Source organism: Eschrichtius robustus, chromosome 6 (assembly GCF_028021215.1).
Source record: "Eschrichtius robustus isolate mEscRob2 chromosome 6, mEscRob2.pri, whole genome shotgun sequence".
NCBI lineage: Eukaryota > Metazoa > Chordata > Mammalia > Artiodactyla > Eschrichtiidae > Eschrichtius > Eschrichtius robustus.
This window is the reverse complement of record NC_090829.1, coordinates 142560288-142574437: the sequence shown is the minus strand read 5'-3', so window position 1 is coordinate 142574437 and position 14150 is coordinate 142560288. Positions and strand designations below refer to the sequence as shown.

At 39.2% G+C, this 14150-nt stretch overlaps 1 protein-coding gene across 1 annotated transcript in view; it reads left to right on the top strand.

Moving 5' to 3' along the window:
* DSCAM (DS cell adhesion molecule) overlaps positions 1–14150 on the top strand; it is a 738451-nt gene that overhangs the window by 122276 nt on the left and 602025 nt on the right. The window contains exons 3-4 of the mRNA XM_068545703.1: positions 1665–1982; positions 12724–12870. Of these exons, the coding sequence (XP_068401804.1) occupies positions 1665–1982; positions 12724–12870 (465 nt within the window). The remainder of the gene's footprint in view (positions 1–1664; positions 1983–12723; positions 12871–14150) is intronic.

Here is a 14150-nt window from a genome sequence, read left to right as displayed (position 1 = left end):
GCAGGTGGATCTCCAAGTAAGCTATCTGGAGTAGGGCAAATCTCATGCACACAGCTTCCCCACGATTTGGCTTCGTACAATAAAGGCAGCCATGCAGTGAAATAAAATCTTTGTCAGGGAGACTGAATCCTGGCTCTGCAACCTCGTACCCTGAATCCTTGCTCTGGTGACAGCCCCTCTGAGTCTCCACCTCATCCTCTGTGGAGCAGAGCCTGGGCTCACCTGGCAGGACTGCTGTGCATGGGAGTAAATGAAATAACACTTCGCGTCTCATGACATTGCCTGACATAGCTTGGGCACTCAGTAATCGTTACTCTCATCTCTGCCCAGTGAGATTAATTCCAAATGTCTAGGGCTTCTTTACTCTCTTGTGACTATGTGACCCGGTATGCATTTGTTCTTAGAAAGCCACATATAAACACCAGTGTCTAAGAGGTAGGTCTTCACGGCATTTATACATCTTTTGTTTAATATTTGGATTCCAGAAACTGAGTTTCTTTGCTTCATGTAAAGGACACTCTACAACTGTAAATGAATGCAATGTAAGCAGTCAATAAATGCATGAAAACGTTTGCAGACACTTTATTTGTGGTAATTAAACTAGAAACAAGTAGCCCAGGTCAGGGAACTAGTTTAGAAAATCACATTATATAAAATGTGCAGATGCCTGTAACTTATCGTCTGCCCTCTGTATCCATAGTTCCTCTGCATCTGAAGATCCAACCAACTGCAGATGCTGTAATACGGTAGTTATCTCCTATTGACAACAATCTGTGTATAAGTGGACCCACGCAGTTCAAACCAGTGTTGTTCAAGGTCAGCTGTACTTATGAAGTCTGTGAAACATGGCATTATGTGTATGAAACAATGTTATGAGTACGAAACAGAGTCTGTAAAAACTGCATGTTTCATGTGTGCATATTATGACATAGTATAATTATATAGGCATGTAGGCGGATGGGCCAGAAGAGAAAAATCAAGACAGAATCTGCCATAGGCTGGTGGAATTGAATGATACTTTGTTAAAGTTCTCTTTATCATTGCAACGTATTTTCAATAAAAAAATGCATTGTTGATTGGATTTGATTTTCAGAAAACCAACTGTCCTTTTTAAAATGCTTTACCTATGATCTTCAATTTTAATTTTTAAAATTTGTGACTTATTTCATTCAAAGTTAGCTCTCAATGTACCTTTCAACCAGAGCAATTTGATCCTAGCAACCGGATCTAGTTACTCAGTCGTGTAGCTTCTTCTTCTTCAGCCGCCACGGGATGTTCTGCTCTGTGCCCGAGGTAATAGTGTGAGCAAATGACAACATTGTTCTCATGGGCCTTACATTCTAGAAGGGGAGACAGACAATAAATGAATACAAAACCCAATATAAATTCCAATAGCGGTCAGTACCATGGAGACAGAACAGGGCACGGGACAGAGAGAGCTGAAGAGTAATCTATTTAAAGTTTAAGACCCAGGATAATTTAACTCGTGTACAAACTATGAAGATGGTGCCTCTCTGTCCGCAGTAGGTTGAGCAATTTCGAATGATTTGGTTTTAGTTGAGCCTCGTGTCTGTTTCTCAAAATAACCTCTTGATGCCAGTTGATCGAAGGACAAGTTCAGAAGGTGCACTTTACTGACATATTCTTGTGTTGTCTTCTTGTAGTTTTCAGTGAGGACCTTCACTCCAGCCTCTACTTTGTCAATGCATCTCTGCAAGAGGTAGTGTTTGCGAGCACCACGGGGACCCTGGTGCCCTGCCCTGCTGCAGGCATCCCTCCTGTGTCTCTCAGATGGTACCTAGCAACGGGCGAGGAGATCTACGATGTCCCCGGGATCCGCCACGTCCACCCCAACGGCACTCTCCAAATTTTCCCCTTCCCTCCTTCAAGCTTTAGTACCTTAATCCATGATAATACTTACTATTGCACAGCTGAAAATCCTTCAGGGAAAATTCGCAGTCAGGATGTCCACATCAAGGCTGGTGAGTACGGCTCCTCAACCTTGATTCATGCTATGCCTGCTGGGGGTCCAGGTGGGCCATGACAAATGTTAAAATGCCATCAGCTGAGAACCAATGAAAATCCTGTCCTTAGTTCACTCTTCTAATGGCTGCTTTGAGGTGTCAGAGTGCCTTGCATTTTTGGAACGAAAACTCGAAATTAGTGGTTCTCTTCCTCCGGGAAACAAACATGTAGATGCCTGCAAATATCACCTCTAGCTTTTTGCTGACTGAGGGATTCCTCTTTTTATTCAGCATTTTTGCTACTTGAACAAGACATGTCAAAAAAGCATTCAATGCATTTGTAAACCTTTGCAACTCTATTTCCAGTTTGGATTCCAGAAACTGAGTTTCTTTGCTTCATGTAAAGGACACTCTACAACTGTAAATGAGTGCAATGGAAGCAGTCAATAAATGCATGACAACGTTTGCAGACACTTTATTTGTGGTAATTAAACTAGAAACAAGTAGTAGGACAACAGGTCAGGGAACTAGCTTAGAAAATCACATTATATAAATTGTGCAGATGCCTATAACTTATCGTCTGCCCTCTGTATCCGTAAATCACTATCCAGTAAATCACTAAACACTGTGGATATGGGGAAAATCCTTCTGTGGCACTAACATTAAGTTTGCAATACAATTCTTGGGTCGGTTTTAATGTTGTCACTCAACAAATGTTCCTCGAGCTCCTATTTTGATTCAGGCACTGTGCCGGGTGCAGGGAGTAGATGGGTAAAAAGGCCTGGTATATGGCCCCGTGGACATAGTCCTTATGAGGGAGTCAGGCAGTGGACAAATAAAGTCAGGTCAAAGTTTATAATGGAGAGTTGGCCTCTGTCCCAGGCACTATGACATTTGCTGAGTATATTGTAAAAAATTGGAGAGAGAGAAACAACCATCAGCTGAGAATCAATGAAAACCCTATCATCCGTTCAGTGTGATACTGATGGCTGCTTTGAGATGTCAGAGCATCTTTTGACTGGATTTTGGAGTGCCTTACGTTGCTGGAACTAAAACTTGAAATTAGTGAGATCAAGTTAGTAAGGTCTAAACTATATCCCAAACTTACTGTCTTTTGACCAATTGATACAGTGACTGAAACTTTCAGTGTCTCCAGCTCATTGTGTTTGTTTCCTGTCTCCCTCCTAACTCCTCCCCACCCCACTCTGTCCCAGAGGCAGGCAGCGCGGGGAGTGAGGAAGGCAAAGGGAGAACAGAGGACAAGGAATTTAACTGGAATAAACCATAGCATCAGTGTTTATCGTCAGTAAAATGGCATCAGTCTAATACTCTCCTATTCCTTGTGAAAAAGAAAAGGCTCTTTTAACATTTTTGACTGTGTCACATGTTGCTGGGATGTTGTCAGTAAATAAACCCTGAATTGGTTATGTGCCTTTTAACATCATAGTGTATTTTAACTGCCATTGCTACAAGCCAAACCAGGAATACAGCCTGAGGTTCACAGACGTCAAAAGTTGTACATACAGGACATATTGTGTCATTCTGTAGATGTAATAAAACCCCAAAAAACATACACACAGTTAGACACCAGTTAGAAAACAGTGTTTTTATTATTTTTTTAAGCCTAGGCTTTCAAATCTTATGGTAAACTGACATATGGAGTGACTAGGAAAAGAGAATGTGACTTTGATTATTGACGTATACACCAGGTAGCTGGGGGAACTTGGTAATAATTTCTGCACCAAGTGTGGAGGTGCCGTTTGAAGACATCACAGCACGAGCAAAATATGAAATGTTTCTGAATTCCTGCATGTGATCTCTTTGATGTAAGCAATCAAACATTAGACTGTGACTCATTCTGCTAGCTAGTCATTTCCCAGCTATATTTTGATCTCCATGACATGCTCATGAATTTCAAGACATGCACAAAAATGCATTTAAGAAAGGAAGAAAAAGGTTGGCTTTAATCAAGAGATATGAAAAGTTGATACCCCGAATAGTTAAAATGAAGCAAATGAAGTTTATATAGGAACTTCTAAACCTGACAAACAGGGAGACATCGCGAATGCCTTTTGCCTGGCAGGCTAACAAGTTTAATGGTGTGTCATAAAAACATCTTTATAAACTACAAAGTACCACTTATAGTAAAACCTGGAACTTCAAACAGCTATACTTGTCTGTATTAATCTGCTGTTTCTGTCTTGGGTTTCCTGTGAGATAAAAGAATTAAATGCTTACTTCTGTTTTAACTGCTATTTTCTAAATTTGTCATAGAATTGATTGTCTTTGCATGACCACGTAGGTTTTAAAGGGATGGAAGTTCCATCACCTTGTCTGGCATCTATGCTACCCCCCCTTCCACTGAGTTATGTGATTTCTGTCTTGTGCTGGTATTCTTGACATCTAAGGCCCATCGTACACATGATTGTTGTGTCAGTTTGAACTTACAAGATGGATAGTCATGTTGCCCCAATGAAATTACCTTTCTCATTTAATTTTACTTCTTAATATGAACACATTATAGTTGTAGTAGTCTTTTAGATTATTTATTGGATGCTGGAAAATCTTGTTTCATCATTTTTATGTAGATGCTAGTACAAAACTGGATGGCTGTTCGGAAGGGCAGGTGAGGGATGTGTATGTTACCCAATGATGGCTGTGGTGCAGGTTTGAGTAGAATGAGCCCTGACCCAGGGGTATCCTCCTGTGTATCGGGTCATCTGAAATGTCTGTGTGCCTCTAGATTGGCATTGGAATTTTCCTGGAATAATCCATTAGGTAAATGGCTTCATCATCTCTCCTTTGTAAGTACAGGGAATTCTTATTTTTAACAGTTTTCAGTGACGTTGACTTAGGTCTGACTGTCAACAAAACAGGGAAGGTTCATCCATCATGTCTCCGTAATCAGCAATCCTAGTTCTCCTTCACATAAAATACTTTCTTGCCCTTTTTGTTCTAAGGAGTGAAATGCACACAGATCCCTTGAAGCAGTACTGCCCTGCCCATGCTGTATTTCTACTTAGCAAACGGTAATCAGCTATATGACCTTGGTCAAGTCAAAACATTTCTAGTGATTGTTTCCTCCTTAGTGAACTGTGCTTAATAACATTTGACTCGGGGTTCTGCTTATGGTCAAGATCGAGTAGCAGAGACAAAATTTATCCTTTTATCTGAAACAACAACAGCACGCAGACAAAAATCAAATCATCAATCTAATCAGTCTAATTAAAAGAAAATATCAGAAGAAAGCTGGAGTAACTATGTCAATATTAAACAAAGTATATTTCAGAGCAAAGAATATTACAAGGGCTAAAGAAGGTCATTATGTAAAAAAAGTTCAATTAATTAAGAGGGTATGACTATTATAAATTTTATGCACCTATAAGAGAACTTTAAAATACATGAAGTAAAAGCTGATAGAACTGCAAGAAGAAACAGACAAATCAAAATGTATAGTTAGAGATTTCAATACCCCTCTCTTAATAACTGCCAGAAATAGACAGAAAATGAGCAAGAATAAAGAATACTTGAATGGCATTGTTAATCAACTTGACCCAATTGACAGTCAAATACAGAACATTCCATCTAGTGATAGCATAATACATATTCTCTTCAAGAAAACACAGATATTTACTAAAATAAATCATTTTATGAATGAAACAAGTGTCGGACGAATTTAAAAAAAATAAGTCATATAAAGTATGTTCTTTGACTACAATAGAGTTAAATTAGAATCACTAACAATAAGATCTCTGGGAAATTCCCAAATATTTGGATACCAAATAACACACTTCTAAATAAACTGTGTCAAAGAAAAAACAGAAGGTAAATGAGAAAGTACTTTGAGCTGAATAAAAATGAAAGTACAACATCTAATAATTTTGGGAATGCCACTAAAGCAATGCTTAGGGGGAGAAATTTATAGTTCTAAAAACTTACATTGGGAATGAAAAATGGTCTCAAATAGAGATGTCAAGTGGTCTTAACTCCAGAAAAAAGAGCAAATTAAAACCAATATAAGCAAAAAGGAAATAATAAAGATTAGAGTGGAAATCTATGAAGCCAAAAGCTGTTTCTTTGAAAAACATCAATAAAATTGGTAAGCTGCCCAGACTGAAGAGTAAAATAAGAGAGAAGACAGATTATCAATGCCAAGGATGAGAGAGGTTATGTTACTATTCTACAGATATAATCAATATATATGTATAATCATCAATATTCTATAGTAGTCAAAATTATATAGATATTTAAATTATAATAGAATATTAAGAACATGGGGATGTCAATAAATCAAATAACTTAGATAAAATGAGAAAGTCTTTGAAAGAAATAAAATGCCAAAACTCATTCAAGAAGAAATAGCTGAATAGCTCCTTATCTATTGAAGAATTTGAATTTGTAATAGAAAAATTTCCTACAATGAAATTCCAGGCTCAAATGGATACACTCTTTATTCTACCAAATATTTGAGGAAGAAATAATAAAAATTCTACACAAATTCTCCCAGAAAGTTGAAGAGGAAAGACTACTTCCCAAGTTATTTTAGGAGATCAGCATTACCATGATACTAAAACAGAAAAAAGGCGAATATTTCTCATGAATATACGTGTAAAAATTCTAAACAAAATTTTAGCAAATTGAATCCAACCACATATAAAAAGGATAATACAACAACATATAAAAAGGGCTTATCTCCAGAATGCAAGGTAGGTTTCGCATTTGAAAATTAATCAAGGCAGTTCACCATATTAACATATCAAAAACCATGTGATCATTTCAATAGGTGCAGAAAATCATTGACAAAATACAACATCCTATTATAATAAAAACTCTCAGAAAACTAGGAGTAGAAGAGAAATTTGATTAAAAAAAATAAAAAAATCTTACTATAGCTAACATCATACTTAGTGGTGAATGATTAAGTGCTTTCCCCCAAATTTGAAGACTGCAAAGATGTGTGCTTTCACCACTTCTATTCAACATTGTACTGGAGGTTGCAGCCAATGCAACATGGCAAGAAAAATAAGTAAAAGACATGCTGATGGTAAAAAATTCATCTGTTTTTATTTGTAGATTCCAATCATCGATTTAAAAAAAATCTGATGGCCTCTACAAAAAAAAAAACCTACTGGCACTAATAAGTGAGTTTATCAAAATGGTGGTATACAAGATCAACACACACACACACACAAATTTAAATACTGTTTATAATAGCATCAAAAAACAAGAAATACTTAGGGATAAGTCTGACCCAAAATGTGGAAGACACTTCCACTGAAAATTACAAAACATTTCTGAGAGAAATAAAGAAGAAAAATAGTATTTTATGAGTTGGAGGATATGGTATGTTAAGATGTCAGTTCTCCCCCAAATGATCTATAGATTCAGTACAATCCCAGTGAAAACCCAGCAGCCTTTTTGTAACAAATAGGAATTAGTTGATTCTAAAATTTATATTGAAATACAAAGGACCAAGAATAGCCAAAAGAACTCTGAAAAATAAAAATAATAATTTAAGAGGGTTAATGCTATTTGACTTTAAGACTTATTATAAAGATAAGTATTATAAACATAAGTAATAGAATCCAGAAATTGATCCATACATACATGGACACCTGAAATTTGACAAAGGTGCAAAGGGAATTGAGTGAAAAAAGAAAGTTATTTTGACAAGTGATGCTGGAAAAAGTTTATATCCATGTGCAAAAAAACAAAAAAGCTTCAGTCCACACTTTGCACTGTATACAAAAATTAACTCAAAATGGATCATAGATCTAAATATAAATCAATAAACTTTTAAAGAAGAAAATGGGAGAAAATTTTTGCAACCTTGAGTTATTTAAAGAATTCTTAGATATGACACCAAAAGTTAAATCCATAAAAAACAAGTTGTTATATTGAATTTTGTCAAGATTAAAAACTGCTCATTTAAAGATACTGTTAGGAGAATAGAAAGGCAGGCCACTGCCTGGGAGAAAATACTTCCAAGTCATATATCTGTTAAAGGGCTTTTATCCAGAAATGTAATGAAATCTGAATACTCAATCATAAGAAAGCAAACACCCCTATTTTAAAAAATGGGTTAGCAATTTGGAGAGGTAGAGCAACAAAAAAGATATGCAATGACTAGTGAGCACATGAAAGATGCTTAGCATCATTAATCTTGAAGGAAATGAAAATTAAAACCACAATGATATAGATTCCTCTGCATATTTAAAATTAAAAACAATGACCGACCAAGTGTTAGTGAGAATATGTAGCACCTGGGACTCTCATAAACTTCCAGTGGGAATGTAAATGGTACAGCCTCTTTGGACAGTTAGTTTCTTGAAAAGACAAACACCTACCATATATTCCATCCATTCTGTACTTAGGTACTTACCCAAAGCATATGTCCACACAAAGAGTTTTACATGAATGTTCATAGCAGCTTTATTTGTAATGGCCAAAAGTGGGTGAAAGAAGTCCATCATCAGATAAATGGATAAATTGCTACTTATCCACACAAGGGGATGAAAAGGAATGGATTATTGATAAGACAATAGCAGGGAGGCATCTCAAAATAGTTATACTGAATAGAAGAAGCCAGGTAAGTCTTATATGATCCATTTATATAAACTCTAAAACATGCAGACTAATCTATCATGATGGAAAGCACATCCATGGTTGCCTATAAAGAGGATAGGAAGGAGGGATTCCATAGGAGAATAAGTAAACTTTTGGATGATGGATCTATTTTTATCTTGGTTATGGTGGTGACTTCATGGGTATGTACATGTGTTAAAACATCAGTAAATATGTGCAGTTTATTGAATGTCAATTATATCTTATAAAGTTGGTTTAAGAAAAAGCCAGTGATAGCATGTGTCTGACCTACTAGAGTTGTCTTGATGTTCATATAATAACAGTAGCTAATAATAGCTGCACATATGGTGGGCATCTATATACCTCTCTGCCCAGGCCACACTAACCCCCTTAATTGTCTCTTGCATCCACATAATGCAGAATGGTCTTGAGTCCCTGGTCACAGGTGATTGAACTGATGGAGGGCAGTTAACCAAACTAGTCTATCAGTTCCTGTGTCCTCTGAAATTGAAGCTGAAATCTTGAGAGAGAGATTTTGGGAACTGTGGGCCAGACACCTTCCATCTTCCCTGTGGCCCAGAAAAGCAGAGGAAGCCTATCTGTGGGGAAAGAGAAGGATGAGGCCAGAATCAAAGGGACACAGGCTGCGGTACCCTTCCCAAGGCCCTCTTGCAGGTTCCAGAGCATGTAGTGTCTTCAGCTCAAGGTAGCTCAGGTAGGCTTCTCTGGCCAGCAGTCAGAGAGACTCAATAAACAGGTTATGTGCTAGACATTGTGCCAGGTCCTCTAGAGACATCCTCTATGTTAACTGCACAACCGTGGGAAGTAGATGTTATTTCCATCCTCAGATGAAGGAAATAGAGGCCTCTGTGAGCCTGTTGCTGGCTGTTCGCAGCGGCTGTGGTCGGGAGGCTGGGTTAGCTAAACAGCACTGGGCCAGTGTCTCAGTCTCTGGAATATTTTGTGCTCACTTCCACTTTGCTCTTCTCCCTGTTTCCTCTCTGCCTCCTCAGTCCTTCTGGTCCTTCAGGGCCGGCTCCAGGCACCCAGCTTCCCTCCTTCCCTGAACTCCTGTTACCTTCAGTCATTTTCAGGACCATGCACTTCAGTCTTTGCCTGTTTTCTTCCAGGTGTTCTGCCATGTGAATTTTCTTTCTTTCTTCAGTTAATTATTCCATAAAATGTGAGGATTTCCTTAGTCCCTGAGCAGTCCTTGACATGAGGGTGTGTTCAGGATGTAACTGAATATTTAAAGCATCTCCCAAGTTAAGTAATCAGCTACAAAATAAAAGAGCAAAAAAAAAAAAAAAAAAACAAAACCCCACAGTTTCTATAAAAGTGATGTTGTGTCTTAGGGTCTCATTGTGCCTGCCTCAGATAACCATTTCCCCAATAGGATGGACATTGGGCATAAAGCCCTCCTACCTGCCCAAAGTCTTCTGGTGTTCCTAAGGCATCCAACCCTGGGGCATTTGTTTATGTTTTATCACTTCAGACATAAGGATCAAGGGGGTTAGGAACAATCTCAATCCAACCTATCAGGAAAGGACCTGCCTTCCTTGGCAATGCCCAGTTCTCCAAACTTTCTCCATCCCATCTTCCCACTTCCTCTGACTGCTGCATAGGCAGATTTGGATCAGGGCTGACTTCATGGGATGGGGTCAGTGTGGTCACACAAGGCTGAGGGCCCTGCGCTCAGGCTTCAAGCTCTCCTGTTGCCATCTTGAAATACTAATGCTTCTATCTTTCCATTTGTGTTTTGTGAGTGAAGTGTGATGGGAGAATGGAACATGCTCTGGGGGCTTGGTTTCTCAGCTCTTGGAGGGTCCTGTCTCATGCCACCCCCTGGGGTGGGTTCCCAGCCACCCTTTCCTCAGGCTCTGGGTGCCCCAAGCCCCACTGGGCCTTCACCTCCCTAACCCCACCCAATGGCCACTGCTGCCCCTCTGGTCCCTGGTGCCCTGAGCCCTTCGCAACCTCTTCCTCCTTGCCCCATCCAGCAAACACTGGCACCCTGCATCCAGTGGAGGCCCGGGCAGAGGTATGGGTGGAGTGGGTACACAGTGGAGCGTGGTGGAGCCTGTCTCTGCCCCAGGCTAGCAGCGCCGCAGTGCATTAGCAAGCAGCTTGCTGGGGGTAAGCTTCTTGCCCACCTCCCGTTCTCTGTAGGCACTTTCTCTTGTCCCCGCCCTTTCCTGTCTGAGACATAGAACTTGGCTCCTTTCCTTGATTTCCATTAAAAATTCCCCCACCATTTGTTTGCCATTTGTTGCCATTTGTTTACTGAAGGTTTGGGGAGATGGAGTGACTTTATAGCTTAGAAACAAACATCAGCAAACACAAACTTAAATTGGACTCATACACCTGCTTAGGTGACCCCATCCCTGTGATAGTGAGCTCTTTCTGTTGCCCTTCACCATGCTGTCCAGTCCGCTATTCTCTTCTGTTCTCTGCTCCTTTTCCTATTTTCTGTCTTCTACTCTCCCACTAGGACCAAATTCTCATTCATTGATGAGTTTGATTAATTCATCTGTCTCTTTGTTGCCTCTTTCCAATTTATGACTGTAGACCTCCACCCCCTCAAAAGGGCTATTTATTGAGGTGTTTTTCTGTACAAAGTCAGTTTCCCCCTCTGTGTATAACGGTGATGGTTCTGGGGTCAGGCCCTTGAGTACCCTGAATGATTGCCCAGTGGACCTCCTGCAGATGTGGAACTGCCACCTGGACCATCACATCATATTGCACAAAGAGTGCAGGAATGAGGGTCTCAAAAGATTTTTAAACTTCTGAAAGTCTCTCTGGTTTGGGATAGGAATGAAAAAATTCTCCAAGTTGGGAAAATATTATATAGTAATATTTAAAACTCAGTACTGGGAGCCATCCTCTTATCAATACTCTTAATAATGACATACTCTGATACTAAACTACTTAGCGTATCACAGAGCTAGCACCAATCTTAAAAGTGCTTCTTCTAGAGCATTATTTATGTCTGCCTATTAGGAGATTTCCCTTTAGAAACTCATTCTTATATCTGTTGGTATATTACTTTCTTTTGAAATTAATTTCATGGCCAGTTTTCTTGACACATATTTGCCCAATAAATGACTAAAACTTTTAAGAGAGCTAATTAGATGGTAAGATAAGTTGTCTCTTTGGGTATCTTAGAAAAATCATAGACTTACAGAATTCAGACCTTGAATCTTCCTATCCCAACCCCCTCATTTCAAATTTGAGGAAATAAAACTGGAGAAATAAGTCTTTTGCCCATATTTATAGAGCTGGAGGGAGGCATAACCTGGGTTAGACACACCCACGTCTCCTTATCCTGGAAGCAGAGGTCTTCCCCACACCAGGACATGGTGTGGATCCAGGTAGCTTTATCCAAACTGTTCATGGCAGGCATGGTTCTGGGTGCTTTAGCCACAATAACTGATTGAATCATCAAAATTGACTTACTTGGTAGATATTCTTATCAAAATCCCCATTATATGGGTGGCAAGAGAACTTGCTCACTGTAAAGTGGTAGGGCCTGGATTTGAACCCAGGCAGTTGGGCTTGCAGGGTGGGCACTGGATCCCTGCACCCCTTGCCTCTAGCCTCGACATCTAGTTTGTGGAAGTCCCCTCTGGGCACTTTCTGGGCTACTCCTAGTGTTGGGAATGTCTGGGCAGGCTCCCTTAATCAGCATGCTTCCCTAAGTGATGGGAAGCAGAATGATTCTTTCCAAAACTGCTTTGCCACTGTCATAAAAATTACTTATGAAGAGTCGTTTTAATTGTCACATAGTTTCGAGGATTCCCAGGAGAGGTTGCCTTTCTTGATTTTTAAATTCTTTTCCTTGATAGTCTGAAATTTTTTCCTTGGTCCTCAGAGGACATGGAGGGAAGTTTCCCATCATCATAACTTCTGTTTAAGAAACTACTTCCCACGTCCAGATGTGTTTAGAGAGTAGATTAACTGCTTTTAGATATACTCATGCTTTTTAGTTCTTAGTGTAGTTTATTGTTAACAGAATGAACGTCTTTAAGACATGAAATGTAGGTTTCTTAAAAGTTTTTTTCCAATAAATAGATTTGATGCAATTGATACGTGGAAGATACAATGCGTATATTCAGATGGGATCCTCTGGGAATGAGCCTGTGTGTGATACCGGGGTCCTCTTCTTGCCTTCCAGTTTTACGGGAGCCCTATACAGTCCGTGTGGAGGACCAGAAAACCATGAGAGGCAATGTTGCGGTCTTCAAGTGCATTATCCCCTCCTCGGTGGAGGCGTACATCACTGTTGTCTCATGGGAGAAAGACACCGTCTCACTCGTCTCAGGTAGGACAGTGGGCTTCCCAGGCGCAGGGCGCCGGGCTCACCTGCTCGCCGCTTGTTCTGCGTATCGAATTGGGTCTCCGTCTATATGCGCATCATAATTAAGAATTAGTATGCTTAAAGTTGACGCTGCTGTGTGATTAAATGTGATGTCAGTGTTTTCTGTTGGTTTATGTGGCTCCACTCAGATATTCTCCAGTGAATTGACCGATGGATAGAAATTAGTTCCTTGCGCTATGCGTATAATCATTATGTTACTTTTAAAAGGAAATTTTGTTTTTATTTCTGCTCCTGGGAAGAGGAAAGTAGGATTATTGTGTCTGTGAGCGACCTCAGGGCTGATATCGTGATATTCTCTGTAATCTGGAAAATGGAAACCCTGATTTCATGCTGTTCTCGCCTTTTCAAATTTCTTCAGAGTTATGTGGCCTCTTTCTTGAAGATTCTATTTGGAATATGTAGTCAGCACTGAAATATATATATGTCTATTTATATCTGTATATATATGTAAATAAATAATTTCCTGGTTTATTTTTGGTGTCTAGGAATGGTACCACTGAAGTCTAGCTTCTAAGAAGTTGTGGCTCTTCTTTTCTCATGGTTTTTAAGCTGAGTTCTTGCTCCTTGCTACTTATCTGGAAAGGCCATGCAGACACTAGGCTCACTTTTTCTGTTTTGCACATCTTTGGGTAATGCCTGTTGGATACTTTTGGAAAACAGTCATGATGAGCATTGAATGTGGTATAATGGTATAAATGATTGCTTTTCTTTACATGTCCCTATGCACATGTGTGCAAGTGAGTGCATGCACACACACACACACACACACACACATTTTATTGTAACTCTTGAATCCCACCAACTTTGTGTCAGCTTGCAGAGGTAAGAAATTGGAACTAAACTCCCATGGTGAAAGAGCATTTTTATTTGGCTTATTGATTTGCTAGACAGGATAGGTTACTATTACAACAAGGACCATTAAAAAAATCATTAAACCATCACACAGTCCAAATCAAAAATTAAATTGTTGGTCTTTATAGCACATTACAGTGAACTAGGATGTGATAGATGTTTTTGGCTTTCCTGAATATCATCTTCACAGTGAATTTGAAGTCCCTCACACTTTACTGAACAATAAATTCCTTGCTGTTATGTTAATTAATCATAGTAGTTTGTTTACTTAGAATGTTGAAAAAATACTAAGCTTAAGACCTGAAATGTGATTGCAATAATCAGAATAGAGACTCACCTGTACAATTTTATTTGCTCATTTCGATTGTTTA